A 25,439-nucleotide genomic window follows, 5' to 3' on the forward strand; every position below is an offset into this window, starting at 1 on the left:
TACCATTAAATGTGTAAGTGCTGTCCTGATTTTCCTTACCAAAATGCAACAGCTCACTTTTATCTAGATTAAACTCCATCTGCCACTCCTTGGCCCAGCTGATCAAGGTCCCTTTGTACTCTGAGATAGCTTTCTTCACTGTACACTACGGCACCAATTTTGGTGTCATCGACACACTTACTAATCATTCCTCTATATTCACATCCAAGTCATTTAAAAAAATGACAAAAAGCAGTGGACCCAGCATCAATCCTTGCTGCTCATTGCAGCTCACAGACCTCCAGTCTGAAAAACAACCCTCCACCATCACCGTCTGTCTCCAACCTTCAGACCAATTTTATATTCAAATGGCTAGCAGTCCCTGGATTCCATGAGATCTAACCTTGCTAATCAGTCTACTATGTGGAACCTTGCTGAAGTCCATTTAGACTGGAGAATAGAGGTGGAACAATAGGAAGGAACACAAAGTTAAATAGAAAGGCCTCAGAGGGACAAAGTTTACATGCAAAATTTCAACACAAGAGGGAGATTAAATTTCAAATGCTATTTATAAGGTACAGAAATGGAGTTTGCACTGATGAGTATTTCCAAAGTAACAGATGAGGAGATAGGAATAGTAATCCAAAGTCTAGGCCATTGCCCTGGGAACACAGTCTCACATCCTACCATGGCAGCTGGTAGAGTCAATTAATGAAATATAGAATTGCAAGTTAGTGTCAGAATTAAGTCTATTAATTCTGAGGCTATCATTGGTTGTCATAAAAAGAAATCAGCTTTACTAATGTCCTTTAGGGAAGAAAACTTGTTACCCTTAACTAGTTTGAGGAGAAAGTGAGGTCTGCAGATGCTGGAGATCAAAGTTGAAACTTTATTGCTGGAACAGCACAGCAGGTCAGGCAGCATCCAGGGAACAGGAAATTCGACGTTTCGGGCACAGGCCCTTCTTCAGGAATGAGCAGAGAGTGTTCAGCAGGAGAAGATAAAAGAAGATAAAATCCCTACCTTTTATCTTCTCCTGCTGAACACTCTCTGCTCATTCCTGAAGAAGGGCCTGTGCCCGAAACGTCGAATCTCCTGTTCCCTGGATGCTGCCTGACCTGCTGTGCTGTTCCAGCAATAAAGTTTCAACCCTTAACTAGTTTGGCTTGCATGTGACTTCTGATCCATAGAATGTGGTTGACTCTTAATTATCCTCTTCATTGACTTAGAAGCCACTCAGTTAAAGGTTAGTTAGGGATAGGCAACAAATGCTAGCCTTCCCAGCACTGCTCACATCCCATGAAATATATATTTTTAACAATTTAGTTGTGTTGAAATTAGATTAGATTCCCTACAGTGTGGAATTGTTGCAGAAGAAAAAAAATGTGACTCTAGAATTATTTTTTCCTTCTGCAACAATTTCTAGAACTAGAAATGGTGGGGAAATGTACTTTGGCAGGGAAAAGAGATTCAATCTTGAGTCAGGAGTGGACTGTAGCTGCCAGTAAACCAGTCAAAGATACAGCAAGATTTGGGGGATGTGCATTGGCTGATCAGAAAGCTACTTTAAAATTTTAAGCATGAGAGGCACTGCAGCTGAGTTATACCCATGATGTGGTACATTGTAGAGTGTAGTCTTCATGTCCAGAGATATCTGGAAATTTGAAAGTCAAATTTGAGGTAAGATTCCATGTACACTGAGGAATGCAAACTGTATGGTTTCAGATGGCAGTTTGAAATAATAGTTAACTTGTAATTTGGACTAATGTGTGCACCAATAAAGCTAGGAGAACTTAAACATTGTAAGAGAGGAAATTGAGGAAGAAAGAGGTATAAAGTGATGAGCTCCTGAGGGCATTGACTGTTCAGGGGCTATCTTCATACACATCTTTACCTAGAAACTGCTGTTGGCTCATTTATTACCTTCAGCTCCAAGAGCTCTGTGCAACCCGAGATTTCAGTTATGTTAAAAAACGTATAACAAAAACCAAAGAAAAGGATGTTAATTTTGCTAATCCCAATTTGCCATGAGTTTTAGTGCTGAAATAAAAATAGAAATCATTGGAACAGTAATGTTAATATGTGAAATAATAAATTATCCTATGAAAATTCAATGTGTTTATCCAATAATAAGGCGGAATGATTAATAGTTAAGTTATAAATCTTAGCATAATTACAGTTCGATCCTTTGGTCATATAGGTCGCTATACTTGTAAAGGTTTAGTTTGATTTACACATTTTATTGCATGCTGAATTATCAGGAAAATTGCACTTGGGTAGATACGAAACATTCATAATTTTTTTTCACAGAAGAATAAGTTTGATGGTATTTTGTGTTTCTTTAGATAGTGTTTATTTATATCGTATCCTCATATGGAGAATTTCCTGGGCTGCTCATCTGTAATAGGAAAGATGCATTCTTCAAGGACTAAAAGGACTGTAAAAGCTGCCACCGTGATTGGAGCTTCGCCATCTCAACCAAAGACCAGTGCTGAGATCATTAGTGAGGCCCGTTCATCATTGAGAAGTTTAAAGACTCAAAGACCATTTACCCCTAAAGATGATCAGAGGAAGCTTTTTGGGTCTGCGTCTTCCCGTACACCTGATAATAGGCCTCCCTCTGCATTCAGGTAAGCACAGTAATCATTTTGATATACTTCCATGTATATCTGTAATGGTATAGGTTCACTATAGTATATGATGTGAAGATGGTGGTGTTGGACTGGGGTGGACAAAGTCAGAAGTCACATGACACCACATGAGAGCAGATACTAAAAGTGGGAGGGATTCCTGATCAGTCATGAAATTGGGGCCTCTGCCCAAATATCTAAAGCTCTAGACTACAACATGCACGTAAAATTGTATGTTGCCACTGCAATTCGAGTAGCTTGCAGAGCTGGTTAGCTTAGTTTACTGGATAGCCAGTATGGGTTAAAATGGTAACAGTAGTTAGGAGTTCAATCCTGTTTCTGGCTGGGACACATTTGAGATCATCTGTGGCTTTTCTGATGGAGATCATAGTGCCATTGATTGGACTTGTCTTCAGGCAGAGAACTGAAGGAATAACAGGGAAAACATAACAAAACAACAACAAAAGGTAACCACTGTCTTCTATGCAACAAAGTACAGTAAACTTGTAAATTGAATTCCAGGGGAGCCACCCATGAATTCATGTTAAGCAGAGCTTCTTCTGAAGAAGCCCTTGTGTAACCTGATTTGTATCCAAACACGCATGTTGTCAGAACAAAACAGTTAATACACAGTGCAGTGATGCAGTAGGTATATGAAAAATGACTTGCGTTTCAATTTCACTTACACCTTAGGAGGGCCTGACCTTGTTCAGTAAAGACACTGAAAAATGTTGAGTTAGCTCTGGAAAGACTCAGTAATCTCTTTCTGCTTGGTGTGCTGTCACTGGACAAGTCTGATGTAGTCAGCCATGTTAGAAATGCAGTGAAACATATTTTCCATGATTTTTTTTTGCTGCGGCCTGTTGTGCATCAATTACCACAATCTATATTGAAGTTGACTATTTATTCAGAAATCTCACAGGCAATCAAATATTGAAACAATTATTTAAACTTTATTGCATGTAGCAACCAAAATAAGACCCCTCGCACAAGTAAATTCAGCCTCACAACCCATCTTGTCTATTACCTGATTAGTTGTGGAATTAAGCTATGATTCCAACCAACAGCATCTGTCTCTGCTTGCCCAGTGTTTGATCACTGTGCATTATGGTTCTCTGGAGTCGTGCTGCTCAAGAATACTGAAATTGAATTCTTATAGGATTTTCTGACTTGCTAAGTCCATCGTGCAAGATTATTTATGAGACTTCTAAAATCACCAAGTCTAGCTAACTTCTTTACCAGGAGTGAAGGCCAGCTGCTCTCAACCTAGCTTTTCTGTTCCTTGTTACATTCCATTTAGCTGTCTGTTTGAAACCAGCCTGTCCTGCCATTAACCCCTTAAGATCGCCTGCAGAAGAATTTAATTGCCCATTTGTCACAAGGCCATTAGTTATCAAGCAGATATTACCTTCTCTGTCCCAGGAAACAGTTTGTTTACACCTTTTTTCCCTATCGATGGCCAATTGGTATGTTGCTTTTAATTTCTTTATAACAGTTTGTCCTCAACCTTTCCATCTCAGGAAACAGTTTATTCCAGAAGAGTTATTGCTGATTATTCCAATCCATGAACAGTTATTAAAGCTCTGACGTTTACAGTACCACAGGTCCAAACTCCCACAACATCTGTGTTTTTTGAGGCTTCTGCTAGGGAAGTAGGCACACCAACCCTACCGCTGAACACTCCAATTCCCCCTCCCACTCTGTCAAGGACATGCAGGTCCTGGAGAAAGTGAGGACTGCACATGCTGGAGATCAGAGCTGAAAAATGTGTTGCTGGAAAAGCGCAGCAGGTCAGGCAGCATCCAAGGAGCAGGAGAATCGATGTTTTGGGCATAAGCCCTTCTTCAGGAATGAGGAGGGTGTGCCAAGCAGGCTAAGATAAAAGGTAGGGAGGAGGGACTTGGGGGAGGGGCATTGGGAATGTAATAGGTGGAAGGAGGTTAAGGTGAGGGTGATAGGCCGGAGAGGGGGTGGGGGCGGAGAGGTCGGGAAGAAGATTACAGGTCAAGAAGGCGGTGCTGAGTCCGAGGGTTGGGATTGGGGGGAGGGGAAATGAGGAAGCTGGAGAAATCTGCATACATCCCTTGTGGTTGGAGGGTTCCTAAGTGGAAGATGAGGCGCTCTTCCTCCAGGAGTTGTGTTGCCATGGTCTGGCAATGGAGGAAGCCAAGGACCTGCATGTCCTTGGCGGAATGGGAGGTGGAGTTAAAGCGTTCAGCCACTGGGCGGTTGGGTTGGTTGGTGCGGGTGTCCCAGAGATGTCCCCTCATGCTCCCACGAGGAGGTTGAACAGTTCATCTACTTTACTAACACCTTCCACCCCGACCTCAAATTTACCTGGACCGTCTCAGACTCCTCCCTCCCCTTCCTAAACCTCTCCATTTCTATCTCGGGCGACCGACTCAACACGGACATTTACTATAAACCGACCGACTCCCACAGCTACCTAGATTACATCTCCTCTCACCCTGCCCCCTGTAAAAACGCCATCCCATATTCCCAATTCCTTGACCTCCGCCGTATCTGCTCTCAGGAGGACCAATTCCAATACCGAACAACCCAGATGGCCTCCTTCTTCAAAGACCGCAATTTCCCCTCCGACATGGTTGACGATGCTTTCCACCACATCTCCTCCACTTCCTGCTCCTCTGCCCTTGAACCCCACCCCTCCAATCACCACCAGGACAGAACCCACTGGTCCTCACCTCCCACCCCACCAACCTCCAAATACATCGTATCATTCTTTGTCATTTCCGCCACCTTCAAACAGACCCCACCACCAAGGATATATTTCCCTCCCCTCCCCTATCAGCGTTCCAGAAAGACCACTCCCTCCGCGACTCCCTCGTCAGGTCCACACCCCACACCAACCCAACCACCACTCCCAGCACCTTACCCTGCAACCGCAAGAAATGCAAAACATGCGCCCACACCTCCCCCCTCACTTCCCTCCAAGGCCCCAAGGGATCCTTCCATATCCATCACAAATTCACCTGCACCTCCACACACATCATTTACTGCACCCGATGTGGCCTCCTCTACATTGGGGAGACAGGCCGCCTACTTGCGGAATGTTTCAGAGAATACCTCTGGGACACCCGCACCAACCAACCCAAACCCCCCATGGCTGAACACTTTAACTCCCCCTCGCACTCCGCAAGGACATGCAGGTCCTTGGCTTCCTCCATCGCCAGACCATGGCAGCATGACACCTGGAGGAAGAGTGCCTCATTTTCTGCTTAGGAACCCTCCAACCACAAGGGATGAATGCAGATTTCTCCAGCTTCCTCATTTCCCCTCCCCCCACCTTATCAGTCCCAACCCTTGGACTCAGCACCACCTTCTTGACCTGCAAGCATCTTCCTGACCTCTCTGCCCCCACCCCCTCTCCGGCCTATCACCCTCACCTTAACCTCCTTCCACCTATTGCATTCCCAACGCCCCTCCCCCAAGTCCCTCCTCCCTCCCTTTTATCTTAGCCTGCTTGGCACACCCTCCTCATTCCTGAAGAAGGGCTTATGCCCGAAACGTCGATTCTCCTGCTCCTTGGATGCTGCCTGACCTGCTGCGCTTTTCCAGCAACACATTTTTCAGCTCATGCAGGTCCTGGGCCACCACCAAACTGTTACCACCCAATGCCTGGAGGAGGAACGCCTCATATTCTGCCTTGGGACCCTGCAACCACATGGAATAAATGTGAATTTCAACAGCTTTCTCATTTCCCTTCCCCTCACATTATCCCAGTCCCATACCTCCAACTCGGCACTGCCCTCTGGACCTATCATCACTACCCCCTCTGACCAATCACCTTCTCCCTCACCTTTCTCAGCTACCTTTCCCAAAACCCCTTTATCTCTCAGCGTAGACCCACAAGCCTCATTCCTGATGAAAGGCTTATGCCTGAAACATCGATTCTCCTGCTCCTCGGATGCTGTCTGACCTGCTGTGCTTTCCAGCACTACAGTTTTGACTCTGATCTCCAGCATCTGCAGTCCTCACTTTCTACTAGGTGAATATGTGGGCATTCATTGAGCTCATAAGAGTAGTCATCTTCCTTGTACTCCTTGGTTAAAGAACTATCTACAATCTATGGTTGCTTCATCTGTCAGTTATGTTGTGAAGCGTTTAACGTCATGATTTTTCATGATTGTGTTTTTGCAGGATTTCTCATGACATCATCTTGGTGAACAGAAATAGTTTCATTATTGTGTTGATTGGATTCAGCCTGCTCCTCATAATTTTCAACATCTTGTACAGTCACAGCCTGTTAAACCCAACATAGTGGAAGTATTTGGCGACAGTGGCTACACCACAAAGCTAAAAGGCAGTGGCTGAGATTACATCACTATTTTCCTTCCCTTCTTTATCATGAATATGGCACTCAAAACAATTGCCTTGATATTTTGAGAAATTAGTTGCTGTTAGTATTTGGTTTTTAGGTTCTTAATTGCCCTGAAAAAGAATCATACTGCAGTCAAAGTTTTTCTATTTCTCCACAAATGTTGTCAGATCCGCTGGATTGCTCCAAACATCTGTTTGTATCAGCATTCTCCTTTCAATGTTTGTTTTCCCTTGACTTTGTGATGTTTTGGCTATCGGGCAAATGAGTAATCATGGATTAATATTCAAAGCTGTAATACTTAAATCTATTGCATTTTACATTGCACCATGGCTCGGTGGTTAGCACTGCTGCCTCACAGCGCCAGGGACCCGGGTTCGATTCCACCCTCGTGCAACTGTCTGTGTGGAGTTTGCACAGTGTCTCCCTGTGTCTGTGTGGGTTTCCTCTGGGTGCTCCGGTTTCCTCCCACAATCCAAAGATGTGTAGGGTAAGTGACTTGGCCATACTAAGTTGTCCCATAGTGTTAGGTGCATTGGTCAGGGGTAAATGTAGAGTAGGGGAATGGGTCTGGGTGGGTCACTGTTTCCATACAGTAGGGATTCTAATTCTAATTCTAATTGCCTTTAAACCTAATGCAATAAAGAGGCTCAAAATAAAGACACACATCTTTAAGAATACATCTCATGCTTTGCTTGTACAGTCTCCATGCTCGAAGCTTTGAAGGTAGCGACTCAAGACCCATATCAGGAGCACGTCTCACCCCTCTTGATCATGTAAGTAAACCAGAAGAAAGCCATGTCAACTTTCTTCAAATTATTTTAAAATAGAAGCGGAATAAATGGAAGCAGTAATATGGGCTTTATTCAATTATTGAGTGGCATTGTGTAGTGTAAAGCTGTACTGATTCATTTGGATACAAAGTTTGTGCCAAGCTAAAAGGCAGTGGCTAGGATTACATAAGACCACAAGGTAAAAATGGGTTATGAGTCTCCATCAGTCCATATGGACCATATTCCTAACTTAAAAATCCTCCCATCTTTCCTCATCTAAATTTGTTTTCATAACCCATGTTCCCTTCTTCCTTATATGTTTGTTGAACCTTGCCTATAATGCATTGAAATGCATTAAAGTCATATTTAAGTCATAGAGTTAAACAGCATGGAAACAGACCCTTCAGTCCAACTCATCCATGCTGACCAAGTTCCCCAAACTAAACCAGTTTCATTTTTATGCATTTGGTCCATATCGCTCTAAACCTTTCCTGTTCATGTACCTGTTCAAATGCCTTTTAAATGTTGTAATTGTCCCTGCATCTACCACTTCCTCTGGCAGTTCATTCTATGTAGGAACCATCCTTTCTGTGAAAACGTTGCCTCTCAGGTCCATTTTACATGTTTCCCCTCTCACCTTAAATCTATATCTTCTAGTTTTGAATTCCCCTACCTGAGGGAAAAGACTTTCACTATTTACTTTTTCTATGCTCCTCATGATTTTATAAACCTTTATAAGGTCACCCCTCAATCTCCTATGCTCCAGGGAAAAAAAGTCCCAGCCTCTCACTACAGCTGAAATCCTCCAGTCCTGGTAACATTTTGTAATATTTTTCTGCATCCTTTCCAATTTATTAAAATCATTTATAAAGCAAGTCGACCAGAACTGTACACAGTAAGATGTAGAGGCAATAGGGTAGTAGTGATGGGAGATTTTTATTTTCCCAACATTGACTGGGGTACACTTAGTGTCAGAGGTCTGGATGAGGTAGAATTTGTAAGAAGCGTCCAGGAGAGTTTTCTAAAGCAGTATGTCAATACTCTAACGAGAGAAGGGGACATATTGGACCTGGTACTGGGGAACAAGCCAGGACAGGTGGTAGAAGTTGCGGTGGGGGATTTCTTTGGGAACAGTGACCACAATTCTGTAAGTTTAGGATACTCATAGATAAAGAGGAGAGTGGTCCTAAGGGAAGAATACTAAACTGGGCCAATTATATCAAAATTGGGCAGGAGCTCAGAAATGTGGATTGGACACAGCTATTTGAAGGGAAGTCGACATTTGAGATGTGGGAGGCTTTCAAAGATAGGTTAAACATAGTGCAGGATAGACACGTTCCATTGAAGGCAAAGGATAGGAAAGGCAAAATTCGTGAACCGTGGATGACAGGAGAAATTGTATGACTAGCCAAGATGTAAAGGGAAGTGTACATAAGGTCTAGGCAGCTAAGAACAGAATGGGCCATGGAGGAATATCGGAAGAATAGGACAAGTCTTAAATGAGGAATCAAGCAGGCTAAAAGGGGTCATGAAATAGCTTCAGCGAGCAGAATTAAGGAGAATCCCAAAGCATTTTATTCTTATATAAGAAGCAAGTGGGTAACTAGAGAAAGGATTGGTCCACTAAAGGATAACAAAGGAAGGCTGTGTTTCGAACCTGAGCAAATGGGTGAGATTTTGAATGATTACTTTGCATCAGTGTTCACTGAGGAGAGAAACATGATGCATGTTTAGATGAGAGATAGAAGTTTGATTAGTCTGGATCACGTTGACATAAGTAGGGAAGATGTGTTGGGTAGGCTAGAGGTTATTAAGGTGGACAAATCACCAGGTCCAAATGAGGTCCATTCCAGGTTGCCGAGGGAGGTGAGAGAGGAAATAGCTGGGGCTCTGACAGATATCTTTGTGACATCCTTAAATACAGGTGAGGTGCTGGAGGACTGGAGGGTTGCTCATGTTGTCCCCCTGTACAAGAAGAGTAGTAGGGATATTCTGGGTTACTACAGACCAGTGAGCCTGATGTCAATGGTGGGAAAGTTGCTGGAGAAGGTACTGAGGGATATTTATATTTAGAAAAGAATGGGCTTATCAGTGATATGCAACATGGTTTTGTGTAGGGGAGATCATGCCTTGCCAACTTAATAGAGTTCTTTGAGGAAGTGACCAAGTTGATAGGTGAAGGAAGGGCTGTTGATGTCATATACATGGACTTTAGTCTACCTTATCAAACGCCTTACTAATGGAGAAAGTGAAGTCACATGGTGTGCAGGGTGTTCTAGCTAGGTGGATAAAGAACTGGTTGAGCAACAGAGTAATAGTTGAAGGAAGTTTCTCAAAATGGAGAAAGGTGAGCAGTGGTGTTCCACAGGGATCAGTGCTGGGGTCACTGTTGTTTGCAATATACATAAATGACCTGGAAGAGGGCACTGTTGGTATGATCAGCAAGTTTGCAGATGACACGAAGATTGGTGGAGTAGTAGAAAGCAAAAGGGACTGTCAGAGAATACAGGAAGATATAGATAGACTGGAGAGTTGGGCAGAAAAGTGGCAGATGGTTTTCAATCCAGGCAAATGTGAGGTGATGCATTTAGGCAAGTCTAATTCCAGAGCGAATTATACAATGAACGGAAGAGCCTTCAGAAAAGTTGATGGGCAGAGAGAGCTGGGAGTGCAGATCCATTGTACCCTGAAGTTTGCTGCACAGGTGGATAGAGTGGTCAAGAGACATATAATATGCTTGTCTTCATTGGACGTGGTATTGAGTATAAGAGCTGGCAAATCATGTTAAAATTGTACAAGACATTGGTTCGGCTGCGTTTAGATACTGTGTACAGTTCTGGTCACCACATTACCAAAAGGATGTAGACGCTTTGGAGAGAGTTCAGGGAAGATTTACGAGGATGTTGCCTGATGTGGAAGGTGCTAGCTATGAAGAAAGGTTGAGTATGTTAGGTTTATTTTCATTAGTAAAAAGGAGATTGACGGGGACCTAAATGAGGTTTACAAAATTCATGAATGGTATAGACAGGGTGGATAGAGACGAGCTTTTTCCCAGGGTGAAAGATTCAATAATGAGAGGTCACTCTTTCAAGGTGAGAGGTGAAAAGTTTAAGGGGGATACATGCGGCAAATACTTCAGACAGACGGTGGTGGGCATTTGGAACGCGTTGCCAGCAGAGGTGGTAGAGGCAGGCACGGTAGATTCATTTAAGGTGCGTCTGGACAGATACATGAGTAGATGGGGAGCAGAGGGATACAGATGCTTAGGAATTGGGCGACAGGTTTAGACATTTGATTTGGATCGGCTCAGGCTTGGAGGGCCGAAGGGCCTGTTCCTGGGTTGTAAAGTTTCTTTGTTCTTTGTTTTTTACTCCAAAAGAGGCTTCACCAATTTTGTGTACAACTGCAACATGATGTCCCAACCCTTGTACTCAGTGCTCTGACCAATGAAGGCACATGTGCCAAACACCTTCTTCTCCACATTGTCTATCGGTCACTTTGAAGGATCTACGGAATCTGAATGCTTATGTCTATTATTTCAACCACATTCTTTCAATCACCCTTTGTGTAAAAACATTTTCTTCTGAATTTCCTGTTGTATTTCTTGATAATTGCCTTTCCTTTTACTGGTCTCCAGTTACGTTCTTTCTCATTAGTAAATTTTAAGACCTCTATTAGATGACCCCATCTTTGTTTTTCAATAGAAAAGGGCCTATTAATATCAATAAGATGTCTGAGCAGAAGTAGACCAAACAGCCCATTGAGTCTGTTTCACCTTTCAGTGAGATCATGACTAATCTGATAATACTCAACTTCACTTTCCTGCCTTTTCCCCATAACCCTTGATTACCATATTGATTAACAATCTTCTTATTTCAGTCTTCAATATACTTAATGAACTAGCCTCTAAATGGCTGAAAATGTGTTGCTGGAAAAGCGCAGCAGGGTCAGGCAGCATCCAAGGAGCAGGAGAATCGACATTTCGGGTATGAGCCCTTCTTCAGGGAGTAGGAGAGGGATAGAGATGCTTAGGAATTGGGCGACAGGTTTAGACCTGAAGAAGGGCTCACGCCCAAAACGTCGATTCTCCTGCTCCTTGGATGCTGCCTGACCTGCTGCGCTTTTCCAGCAACACATTTTCAGTTTTGATCTCCAGCATCTGCAATCCTCACTTTCTCCTCCTAGCCTCTAAATGGGCAATGCTTAATTAGATATTACACCCTATGGTCCTAGACTCTTCCATGTATGCTTTATAATGTAGCCTGTCTTTGTTCTAAACTCCAATGTGTCCAGGCCTAATTACTCAACCTCGCTTCCTTTAAAAAAAACCCTCTACATCTGGAATCAATGTAGTGAACATTCACTGAACTGTCTTCATTGCTACTCTCTCTTTCCTTAGATAATGGGTCCAAGAGGGTTCATAATGTTCCAGGTGTGGTCTATCTAGTATTTTGTGTAGTTTTAGCAAAAGCTCCCTATTTTTATACTTTATTCTCTTTGTGATAGGCAAATACATGTTTTCATTCCCAATTACCTGCTGAATGTGTATACTGGCTTTTTGTGATTTACGCCGAGGACTGCTAAATGAATGCCCAATTGAATATTGATAAGATCAATCTTATAGAAAGTGAATCCCATGGCATACATTGACCGGTATATTGACACAAAAAGAGAATACATTAAAGCTATCCTGTGGGATCATGGCTACCCTGATCAGATAATTTCTCACTATGTATCATGCAAATGAACAAATGCCCACTGTTTTCAGACCCAATAAGTGTACAGTCTACCTCAAATTATTTTGGAAAGGCAAAGTATTTCAAAAATTGAATAACTGTTTAAGCACATTGCTTCACACTGCTGCAATGCAGTGGAGATGGAGTGGTTTTTTTTCTAATACTTCAGTATAAAAACATGTTCTGCCTACCACACAATGAAGCAATGTCATGTTTGAATTTCAGTTCTGAAGCACATCAGGTATCTAAGTTATACATCCCAACAATTGGCAGATTGCATTAGACATGTTCCTCTGGCTGTCTGTGATGGACAAAGTCAAGACCCTGCTCAATTAACACATGCTTGCAAAACCCAAACAAAATGCCCATCATTTGAAGCAATTCAATGTAGCTTTCTGTAGTCTTTCTCCATTTATTGATACGTAGTTCCTCTATTTTTCCAGTCAAAGTGCATAACCTCACATTTTCCCACTCTGTATTCCATCTGTCAAGTTTTTGCCCACTTGCTTAATCTATTATCCCCCTGCAGACCTGTGTCATCCACACTACCTGCCTTTTTACGTATTTTTGTGTCGCCTGCAAATTTCATTGTAGAACATTCATTTTCCTCATCCAAGTCATTAATGTATATCGTAAATAATTGTGGCCCTAATGCTTTGGAATTGTACTAGTTACAGGTTGCCATTCTATCCTCTATCTTCTAGTAGTTGGCCAATCCTTAATTCGTGCTAATATACTGCCTTCAATGCCATGGGTTCTTAGAGTCATGGAGTCATAGAGATGTTCAGCATGGAAACAGACCCTTCGGTCCAACCTGTCCATGCCGACCAGATATCCCAACCCAATCTAGTCCCACCTGCCAGCACCCGGCCGATATCCCTCCAAACCCTTCCTATTCATATACCCATCCAAATGCCTGTTAAATGTTGCAATTGTACCAGCCTCCACCACATCCTCTGGCAGCTCATTCCATACACGTACCACACTCTGCGTGAAAAAGTTGCCCCTTAGGTGTCTTTTATATCTTTCCCCTCTCACCCTAAACCTATCCCCTCTAGTTCTGGACTCCCTGACCCTAGGGAACAGACTTTGTCTATTTATCCTATCTATGCCCCTCATAATTTTGTAAACCTCTATAAGATCACCCCTCAGCCTCCGACACTCCAGGGAAAACAGCCCGAGTCTGTTCAGCCTCTCACTATAGTTCAAATCCTCCAACCCTGGCAACATCCTTGTAAGTCTTTTCTGAACCCTTTCATGTTTCACAACATCTTTCAGATAGGAAGGAGATCAGAATTGCACGCAATATTCCAACAGTGGCCTAACCAATGTCCTGTACAGCCGCAACATGACCTCCCAACTACTGTACTCAATACTCTGACCAATAAAGGAAAGCATACCAAACGCTTTCTTCACTATCCTATCTACCTGCAACTCCACTTTCAAGGAGCTATGAACCTGCACTCCAAGGTCTCTTTGTTCAGCAACACTCCCTAGGCCCTTACCATTAAGTATACAAGTCCTGCTAAAATGTCCAGATTACAGAGGAGGAAGTGCTGGATGCCTTGAAACGGTTAAAGGTGGATAAATCCCCAGAACCTGATCAGGTGTACCCGAGAACTCTGTGGGAAGCTAGAGAAGTGATTGCTGGGCCTCTTGCTGAGATATTTGTATCATTGATAGTCACAAGTGAGGTGCCGGAAGACTGGAGGTTGGCAAACGTGGTGCCACTGTTTAAGATGGGCGGTAAAGACAAGCCAGGGAACTATAGACCAGTGAGCCTGACCTCGGTGGTGGGCAAGTTGTTGAAGGGACAGGATGTACATGTATTTGGAAAGGCAAGGACTGATTTGGGATAGTCAACATGGCTTTGTGCGTGGGAAATCATGTCTCACAAACTTGATTGAGTTTTTTGAAGAAGTAACAAAGAAGATTATGAGGGCAGAGCAGTAGATGCGATTTATGTGGACTTCAGTAAGGCATTCGACAGGGTTTCCCATGGGAGACTGATTAGCAAGGTTAGATCTCATCGAATACAGGGAGAACGAGCCATATGGATACAGAACTGGCTCAAAGGTAGAAGAGAGAGGGTGGTGGTGGAGGGTTGTTTTTCAGACTGGAGGCCTGTGACCAGTGGAGTGCCACAAGGATCGGTGCTGTGCCCTGTACTTTTTGTCATTTACATAAATGATTTGGATGCGAGCATTAGAGGTACAGTTAGTAAGTTTGCAGATGACACCAAAATTGGAGGTGTAGTGGACCGCGAAGAGGGTTACCTCAGATTACAACAGTATCTGGACCAGATGGGCCAATGGGCTGAGGGTTCTTATCCTATTAAGTAGTTTAATGTGTGATACCTCATCAAATACCTTCTGGAAATCTTAATATATCACATTTACTACTTCCCCTTTTGTTACCTTGCTTTTTTCCTCTGCCAAGAATTCTAATAAATTTGTCAGAGATGATTTCGCTATATAAAGCCGTGCTCCTTCTGATTGAATATATTATATATTCAAAATGACCTGCTGTTACATCTTAACAGCAGATGTTAAACTAACTGGTCTACAGTTACCGGTTTTCTTTTTTCTCCTCTTCTTAAATGAATGTGTAACTTTGACAGTTTTTCAATCCTGTAGGACTTTTTCAGTATCCAAGGATTCTGGGAAGATTACTACCAGTGCATCCACCGTCTCTGTAGCTACTTCTTTTAATATCCTGAATTCATCCACCAGGTCCATTCATTGTTTTGTTCATATTCATTCTTTCTTGATATGTTCATCTGTGCATTTCTGATATCATTCTTGTAAATCTTCTTTCTACCTTCTTATTTACCACTAATACTTCTTTATAATGACCATATGGTGCATACAGTACACTAAGGGCGGCACGGTGGCACAGTGGTTAGCACTGTTGCCTCACATCGCCAGAGACCCGGGTTCGATTCCCGCCTCAGGCGACTGACTGTGTGGAGTTTGCACATTCTCCCCCTGTCTGCGTAGGTTTCCTCCGGGTGCTCCAGTTTCCTCCCACAATCCAAAACTGTGCAGGTTAGGTGAATTGGCCATGCTAAATTGCCCATAATGTTAGGTGACGGGGTAAGTGTAGAGGAATGGGTCTGGGTGGGTTGCGCTTCGGCGGGTCGGTGTGGACTTGTTGGGCCGAAGGGCTGTTTCCACACTGTAAGTAATCTAATCTAATCTAATCTAATGGTCATAGAGTCAAAGTACAGAAGAAGTCCTTTGGCCCATCAACTCTATGCCAACCTATCTACACTAATCCCATTTGCCAGCAATTGACTTATAGCCTTGAATATTATGACATTTGAAGTGCTCATCCACATTCCTTTATAAAGTTATGAAGTTTACTGCCTTTCCAGGCAGTGCATTCAAGACTTCCTACATCATCTTGGTGAAAATGTCTTTCCACAAGTACCCTCTAAACTTGCCCTTCACCTTAAAATTTTGTCCCCTTATTATTGACCTTTTAATTAAGGGGAACTGCTTCCTATCCACTCTGTCCCTGCTTATCATTTTCTGCCTAAAGAAATCAACCTGAGCCTACCCAGCCTCGCTTCATAGCTAAAATATTCCAAACCAGACAACACCTGATTAATTTCTTCTGCATCCTTTCCAGGGCAATCACATCCTTCTTATAGTGTGGCGACCAGAACTGCACATTGTACTCCAACTGTGGCCTAACTAAAGTTGTACATAATCTCCCTCCTTTTACAATCTGTGCCACAACTGATAAATGTCCTGTATGCCTTATCACCCTATTAACCTGTCAAGACAGCTTCAGGGACCTGTGGACAGGCATCCCAAGACCTGACTGTTCCTCTGAGCTTTCCAGTGTCCTGCTCTTCATTGAGTACCCCTTTGTCTTGATACTTCTTCCAAAGTGTGTCAACTCAGACTTTCCAGGGTTAAATTCGACCTGCTACTGATCTTGTGGTCTGACCAATCCACCCCCATCTTCTTGTAACCTAAGAAGTATTTAAAGTACATAATTTTTATACTTGTAAGGTCTAGTGAGAGTTCTGGTTCACAAGGCGCCAGGTAAAACAAAATTTGCTGTACTTATAAAAATTTCTTGGGATTCTCCTTAATTTTATCTAACAGTATTTTTTCATTCCCTCTTCATATTCTTCCAACTACTTTCTTAAGTTCACCCCTTCACTTTCTATTTTGCACTAGGCTTCCATTAATTTAATTCATTTATACTTACTAAAAGCCTATCTTTTCCATCTTACCCAGTCCTAATATTCCTAAACAACCAGGTTCTCTGGGCTTGGTGCTCCTACATTTCGCCCTAAAGGGAACATGTCAGGCCTGTGCTGTCCCAATTTCCTGTTTGAATGCCTCACACTGTTCTGGTGTAGATTTCGCACAAGTATTTGTTCCCAATCTATTAAAGCCAGATACAACCTATCTTGATAAAATCTGCCTTCCCCCAATCCAAAGTCCTTTTTTTGCAGACCATATTTTTCCTTTTCCATAACAAACTTAAATTATACTATGTTATGGTCGCTAACACAAAAATGCTTCTTCAGTGCCACCTCTACCATCTGTCTGGCTTTGTTCTCCAGAATTAAATTTAGTACAGCTTGTTGGACTCTCTGCATGTTGAAATAAAAAGTTCTTCTGAACACATTTCAAGAAATTTCCTCTTCTTTACACTCCCAATTAATGTTGGGGAATTTGACATACCAGAAAATTATTAGAGGATTTCTTATTAATAAACCCTATTATTGTTGTTATTACATACCTCAATGAATTATCGACATGTCTGCTCTTATATTGCCTGCTGACTGTTTGAAGTTCTATAATACACTCCCAGCAATGTGACTGCCCCCTTTTTCCTAAACTCTGCCTACAATGCCGCATTTGAAGATCCTTCTAGGATATCGTCCTTTCCTACTGCAGTTACTAACTGTTTAGTTGATAATGCAATACCATTTCCTCTTTTGCACCCTACTTGTTTCGCCTGAAGATCCTATACTTTGGAATATTGATTTGTGAATTCTGCCCCTTCCTCAAACATATATCTGTGATGGATGAAATTCCACTTCTCAACCCAAATCCTCAACACGCCTGTCTTACTTATAATGCTCCTAGCATAAAAGTAGAGGCCATCAACCTCTCTCGACTCCTTGTCCCTCTCCCTACTGATCAAGTTTAAACTTTTTGCAACAGCACTAGCAAACCTACCAGAAAGGTTGGTTCCATACTGGTTTAGATACTGGTCCATTTGTATAGGTCGCACCTTCTGCAGAAATAACCTCAGTGATTCAGGAATCTAAAACTCTCCAATGTGCACCAACTGTTAAGCCATGCATTCATCTTCCCTGTTTTATTTCTGTACTCGCTAATACTTTACATCAGAGATTACAACTTTTGCAGCCCTGCTTTTCAGTTTACTGTCTCACTCCCAGAACTCTTAGTGCAAGACCTTATCCCAACTATATTGTAATCAATGTGTGTCACAACCTCTAACTTATCCTCCTCCCTTTCAGGTCAAGCAAGGTACAATACAGATTTTAGAAAAAAACTAATCTAATTTTCAATACTATCTCTCTAGAAATTAAACCTATTTGTGTTAAGGCCTTACTAACTCGTGGTTCAAGTGATAATAATTTATACTCCGAAATCCCTTTTTATCTCTCAGGCTTTCACCTTCCAAATAATAAAGACCTCTCTAGTCTTCCTCCTAAAATGTACCACCTCACAAAAGATTTGGATATAGAATATAAGAGACATGATTAGTGAGTTTGTGCATGACACCAAAAGTGGTGAACTAGTGGACAGTAAAGAATGTTATCTAAGATTACAAAGAGATCTTGATCAGTTGGGTCAATGGGCTGAGCTGTGGTAGATAAAGTTTAATTTGGCTAAATGCGAGATATTGCATTTTGGTAAAACAAACGAGCAGGATTTATACAAGTAATGGTCGGGCCCTGGGTTGTGTTGTAGAACAGAGAGACCTAGGGGTTCAGGTACATAATACTTTGAAATTGTGTCACAGGTAGACAGAGTAGTTAAGAGTGCATTTAGCATGCTTGCCTTCATTGCTCAGACGTTTTGGGTACAGGGGTTGGGACATCATGTTGAGGTTGTAGAAGATGTTGGTGAGGCCTCTTCTGGAATACTATGCACAGTTCTGGTGACCCTGCTATAGGAAGGATATTATTAAATTGGAGACATTTATAGAGTGATAGAGTCCTACAGCACAGAGATAGGCCTTTTGTCCCAAACTGTTCCATAACGACCGAAATGTCCATTCACGCTAACTCAATACCCTGCACTTGGCTCATATCCTTCTAATCTTTTCCTACTCACGTATTTGTCCAAATGCATTTTAAATGTTGTTAATATACCCACCTCAACCACTTCCACTAGCAGCTTATTCCATATGCATATAAACCTCTATGTTAAAAAAAAAAGTTGCCCCTCATGTTCCCTTTTATTCTTTCCCCTCTAACCTTAAACTGATGCCCTCTGGTCCTCGATTCCCCAATCCTGGGAAAAAGACAGAATGCATTCACCCTATCCATGACCCTCATGATCTTATACACTTTTATAAGGTCCCTCCTCAGTCTCCTATACGCGAAAGAAAAAAAGTCCTAGTTTGTCTAGCATCTCCCTATAACTCAAGACAATTCAGTCCAGGCAACATCCTTGTAAATTTTTTCTGCACTCTTTCCAGTTTAATAATATCCTTCCTATAACAAGGTGACCAAACTGAACACAATACTCCAAGTGCAGCCTCACCAACGTCTTGTATAACTGGAACGCAACTTCTCAACGTCTGTAGTCAGTGCCCTGACTGATGAAGACCAGTGTGCCAAAAGCCTTTTTCACTGCCCTGTCTACCTTTGACTACACTTTCAGAGAACTGTGAACCTGAACTCCAAGATCCCTCTGTTCCACAACTCTCCTGAAGGCCTTACCATTCACCATGAAACTCCTACTTTGATTTGACTTGCCAAAATGCAAGACCTCACACTTATCTATTAAACTCCATTTGCCATTTTTCGGCCCACTTCCCTAGCTGAATCAAGGTTCTGCAATTTCTGATAACTTTCTTCACTGTCCACGATACCACCTATTTTAATGTAATCAGCAATGTACTAATCACACCTAGTACACGCTCATCCAAATTATTGTTATAGATAATAAACAGTAATGAGTCCAGCACCAACCTCTGAGGCACTCCACTAGTCACAGCCCTGCAGTCAGACAAGCATACTTCCACTATTACCCTCTGCTTCCTACCATCAAGCCAATTTTGTATCCAATTTGTCAGCATGCCCTGGATTCCATGCAATCTAACCTTTTAAGAGCAGCTTCCCATCTGAAACCTTATCAAAGGCCTTACTGAAATCCATATCCCTGCCCTTGTCAACATTCCTGGTCACTTCATTAAAGAACACTAACACATTTGTGAGGCATGATCTCCTACTCATGCTGACTACTCCTAATCAAGCCCTGTTTTTCCAAATGCATGGATATTTTATCTCAGAATCTTTTCAAGTAACTTACCCACCACCGATATTAAGCTTACTGATCTATAGTTCCCAGGCTTTTCTTTGCAGCTTTTCTTGAATAATGGCACAACATTTGGAGGGACTGGATGTTGGCTAACATGGTGCCAATGTTTAAGAAGGGTGGTAAGGACAAGCCAGGGTGAGCCTGACGTCGGTGATGAGCAAGTTGTTGGAGTGAGTCCTGAGGGACAGGATGTACATGTATTTGGAAAGGCAAGGACTGATTAGGGATAGTCAACATGGCTTTGTGCGTGGGAAATCATGTCTCACAAACGTGATTGAGATTTTTGAGGAAGTAACAAAGAGGATTGATTAGGGCAAAGTGGTAGATGTGATCTATATGGACTTCAGTAAGGTGTCCGACAAGGTTCCCCATGGGAGACTGGTTAGCAAGGTTAGATCTCATGGAATAAAGGGAGAACTAGCCATTTGGATACAGAACTGGCTCAAAGGAAGAAGACAGAGGATGGTGGTGGAGGGTTGTTTTTCAGACTGGAGAACTGTGACCAGAGGAGTGCCACAAAGATCGGTGCTGGGTCCTCTACTTTTTGTCATTTACATAAATGATTTGGATGCAAGCGTAAGAGGTACAGTTAATAAGTTTGTCGATGACATGGACAGTGAAGAAGGTTACCTCAAATTACAACAGGATCTTGACCAGAGGGGCCTTACTGAAGTCCATATAGATCACATGTACCACTCTGCCCTCATCAATTCTCAAATATTCTTTGAGAACCTTGCCCATCTCCTGCAGTTCTATACATACATGTACACTTTTGTCCTCGAGGGGCTCTAGTTCTGTCTCTCGTTATTCTTTTTCTGTTAATATACTTAAAGTATCTCTTTGGATTCACCCTAATCTTCTCAGCCAAGCCTATCTCCTGGCCCCTTTTCGCCCTCCTGATTTCCTTCTTCAGTAAACTCCTGTATACCTCCAGAGATTCCTTTGATCCCAGCTGCCTGTACCTGAGCCATGCCTCCTTTTCTCTGGTCAAAGCCTCAATATCTCTTGCCATCCAGAGTTCCCTCTTTCTTCCATCTTTGCCCTTCACCCTCTCAGGAACATATAGACCTTGAACTCTAGCTATCTCACTTTAAAGGCCTCCCACTTGCCAGAGGTCCCTTTGCCTGCAAACAAGCCACTCCAATCAACCCCTGCAACCTCGTGTCTTAATTCCATCAAAATTTGCCTTGCCCCAATTTAGAACTTGAACCTGTGGATCAGTTTTTTTTCCTCTCTCCACAACTATTTTAAAATTAATAGAACTATAGTCATTGGTTCCAAAGTGCTACCCCACTGTCACCTCCGTCACTTGTCCTGCCCTATTTCCCAAGAGGAGGTCAAGTTTTGCCCCTTCCCAAGTAAGACCCTCTATGTACTGTTTGAGGAAACCTTCTTGAATGTACTTAACAAATTCTACCCCTATCTAAGCCATTAACGCACTGGCAGTCCCAGTGTTTGTTAGGAAAATTAAAATCCCCTACTATGACAACCCTATTGCTCCAGCAAGTCTTCCAAATCTCCCTGCATATTTGTTCCTCTAATTCCCGTTGACTGTTTGGGCGCCTATAGTACAAACTCAATAAGGTCATCATCCCCTTCTTATTTCTTAGCTCCACCCACAAAGCCTCACTGGATGATTCTTCAGGTATGTCATCTCTGATTACTGCTGTGATACTCGCCTTAATCAAAAAAAAGCATCTGTATAATATCCCCATCCCACATACTTATCCATGCCCTGAGTTCGTCAATTTACCTGTTAGCCCTCTTGCATTGAAATACATGCAATTTAATTCAACAGGCATTCTTGCTGTGTCGTGCTCCAGTCTGACCTGTCTCTTCAACTTACTATTTCTGATTATGTATCTCCTTCCAGCCTCGCATTTATGTCCCTGCTGTTAAGGATTCCACCCCTCTGCCAATCTAGTTTAAACCTCCCTTGCAGCACTGGCAAACCTGGCTGCCAAGATATTGGTCCGCCTTCAGTTCAAGTGCAACCCTATCCCACTTGAACAGGTTACCTCTGCCCCAGAAAAGATTCCAATGATCTAAAAATCTGAATCTCTGCCCTCTGCATTAATTCTTTAGCCACTCATTCATCTACTATATCCTCCTGTTCTAACCCTCACCAGCACATGGCACTGGAGGTTCCTGATGAAAGGCTTTTGCCCGAAACGTCGATTCTCCTGCTCCTTGGATGCTGCCTGACCCGCTGTGTTTTTCTAGCACCACACTCTTGACACTAATCTCCAGCATCTGCAGTACTCACTTTTGCCTACTGGAGGTAATCTGGAGATTATCACCAACGAGGTCATGGTTCTTAAACTTTTTTTCTATCTCTCTATAATCACTCTGCAGGACCACATCCCTTATTTTTACCTATATCATTTGTGCCAATGTGCACAATGATTGCAGGCTGCTCACCGTCCCCCTTGAGAACGTGCTGCAGCCGCTGAGACATCCTGGACCCTGGCACCAGGGAGGCAACACACCATCTTAGATTCCCATTTGCAGCCACAGAATCTCCTATCTGTCCCCCTAACTATCAAGTCTCTTGTCACTAAGATCCTGTCTATCTTTCCCCGTTTCCACTTTGCCCCACAACCAGTTGTAGTCCCACCAACCTGGCTACCGTTGCTTTCCCGTTTTCCCGTGAACTTGTTTTCGAGGGGAATGGCTAACGGGGTTTCCTGCATCTTCCCTTTGTCTTTCCTGGTGGTCACCCAGCTACTCTCTGACTACACCTCAGGTTTGACCACTACTAAAACTCTTATCCACAAAGCGCTCAGCATCTCAGATGATCCTGATGCGTCCAGCTCCAACTCTCCTACACTGTCTCCCAGGAGCTGCAGCTGAGTGCATTTCCGACAGGTGTAATCAATCAGGGATGATGGAGGTCTCCCTGAGTTCCCACATCCTGCAGAAGGAACATGCAATTAACTGCTGTACAATTAAAAAGGAAAGTTAAAATGACTTCACCTGTACTTTTTGCTGAGCTGCTGCTGTCCAAAGCCTCTCAAGCCAAAGCCTTACTTCTTACTCCGCTACCAACAAATTTTGCAATAGCACATCTCTCTACCCCTCCACTTCTGTTTTCTGATGATAAAGAATTTAATTGAATTTATTGTCACGTGTAATGAGGCACAGTGAAAAGCTTTGTCTTGCGAGCAATACAGGCAGATCACGTAGTTAAGTAGTATAGATAGTAAATAATAGGTAAACAGCGGCAAGAACAAAAGCACAGGTACAGACAAATATTAAGAGTTTGAGAGTCCATACAGTATTCTAACAACAGTAGGGTAGAAACTGTTGCAAAGCAAGCTGATGTGTATGTTCAGGCTTCTGTACCTTCTCCCTGATGGTAGAGATTCCTGTAGTAGATAGATGGGCAGCATTTGATGGTGAGGAGTTCAAGGTTTGGGGAGCAATGGCTGCCCAGGGCTGCAATGATCATGCACCATAAGTTGTTGATTAAAAAGCAAACCCCACCACCTTTTGCCATACCCGAGGACACTGTACGGTCCATACAATGGATAGAAAAACCATCAGCCTGAAGTGCGCAGTCGGGAATGGATAGGTTGAGCCAGGTTTCTGTGAAACCGAGTACATGGCAGTCCTGCAGTTCACGCTGGAAGCTGAGCCATGATCTGAGTTCATCCATCTTGTTCTCCAGAGATTCTACATTTGATGGGAGTAAGCTAGGAAGGGAAAAAAAACATTATAGCGATGTAATGTTTGAGCCTGAAGCAGCAGGCCCACAACAACCTGTTCTTCAGTGCAGGTGACTGCCTGTCCTTAGATGATTAGAGACACAAAAATCCTGCAGATGCTGGAATCCAAAGTAGAAGGCAGGAGGCTGGAAGAACACAGCAAGCTTGGCAGGCATTAGAAGGTGCAGAAGTCGACGTTTTGGGTGTAACCCTTCTTCAGGACTGGATGTGGGGGAAACTGTAGATAAAGGGAGTGGCAGGGGTAGAGTGATGAAGTGGGGATAGGTGAAGACAAGTAGAGGATACAACCTGGTTGGTCAATGGGAGAAATGAATTCAGTTCAGTTGGAGGAATGTCCTTGGATGGTGTCTTGCTGAGGTCCTCCTTCTGGTAGTGGTGATTGCGCCAATGCAAATCTTCACCCCGACAGCCAAACTGCATTGTCACAGTCTCTGCTGGTCAGAAAAGATTTACCAGACTGTTGCCTGGAATGGAGGGTTTCAGTTATGAAAATAGGCTGGATAGGCTGCGAGCATAGGAGTTTGAGGGGTGACCTTATTTACAAAGATTTATAAAATCATAAGGGGCATAGATAAAGTGAATTGCAACGGTCTTTTTTCCTAAGGGTGGGAGAGTTCAAAACTAGGGGGCATATTTTTAAGGTGAGAGGAGAAAGTTTTTAAAAAGGACCTGGGTGGCAACCTTTTTACACAGAGATTGTTTTGTATGTGGAATGAACCCCTGCCAGAGGAAGGAGGTGGATGCACAGCTACAACATTCATGTGGATGAAAACATGACTCTGAAAGGTGTGGAGGGATATGAGCCAAATACAGGCACGTGGGACTAATTTAGTTTGGAACATGGTTGGCATGGACTAGTTGGACCAAAGGGTCTGTTTTCTTGCTGTATTAACCCTATGACTCTATTTATCTGTGCTAGCTTGATTTTCAAATTATTTATCCATTCCTGCAAATTTATGAATGTCTGCCTGTAATTTGTTGCAGAGTCAAAACATATGGTGCTGGAAAAGCACAGCCAGTCAGGCAGCATCTGAAGAGCAGGAGAGTTGATGTTTTGAGCATAATCTATTCACTCTCCTGCTCCTCAGATGCTGCCTGACTGGCTGTGCTTTTCCTGCACCACACATTTTGATTCTGATCTCCAGCATTCTGCAGTCCTCACTTTCTCCCTGTAATCTGTTACAGTCCTCTTCAGTAATGACAATTTTTCCACAGTGTGGGAGTGTTGTTGGCCCCAGTGCTCCTGTGTTAAATATGTCTGTCAGTTCTCCTGTCTTTATACTCAAGAGTTGGGTCATTGGATTGCTCTCCACTTATAGGCAGATACCGCAGTGGTTTGCTATTGCTCATTGCAGTTTTGTTGACCAGGAAACCCCCATCTCTTGCTGTCTGCCATCAGTGTGTTGGAAGGAATTACAGGCTGACAGTCAACCTTACTGACCATGCTATAAATATACCTTCCACAGCCAACAAAATATGGTATGTGACTCAATCCAAGACCTTTGGGCACAGAGCTAGGGACACTATCCCTGTGTCACAAGATCTCCTTTTGAGTTAAGGAGAGCAATATAAAACAGAATTTGTATCCCTAATCAATTTGAAATTGCTCCTGCTGGTTTAGGCACATGTTAGGGAGGTTAGGCCAATGTTATTTGATGTCCTCCATGTTAGAATGTCATGTTGACACATGGGTCAAATTCATACCCT

General features: G+C 42.9%; 1 protein-coding gene across 1 annotated transcript in view; it reads left to right on the forward strand.

Annotated features, from left to right (window-relative positions):
• Positions 1-25,439, forward strand: part of armc2 (armadillo repeat containing 2) — a 251,300-nt gene that overhangs the window by 16,490 nt on the left and 209,371 nt on the right. The window contains exons 3-4 of the mRNA XM_043687090.2: positions 2,325-2,609; positions 7,652-7,724. Of these exons, the coding sequence (XP_043543025.1) occupies positions 2,353-2,609; positions 7,652-7,724 (330 nt within the window). The 5' untranslated portion in view covers positions 2,325-2,352. The remainder of the gene's footprint in view (positions 1-2,324; positions 2,610-7,651; positions 7,725-25,439) is intronic.

This window comes from Chiloscyllium plagiosum, unplaced genomic scaffold, assembly GCF_037043375.1.
Source record: "Chiloscyllium plagiosum isolate Xiang-an unplaced genomic scaffold, Cpla_swu_hap1 HiC_scaffold_3, whole genome shotgun sequence".
Classification (NCBI taxonomy): Eukaryota; Metazoa; Chordata; class Chondrichthyes; order Orectolobiformes; family Hemiscylliidae; genus Chiloscyllium; species Chiloscyllium plagiosum.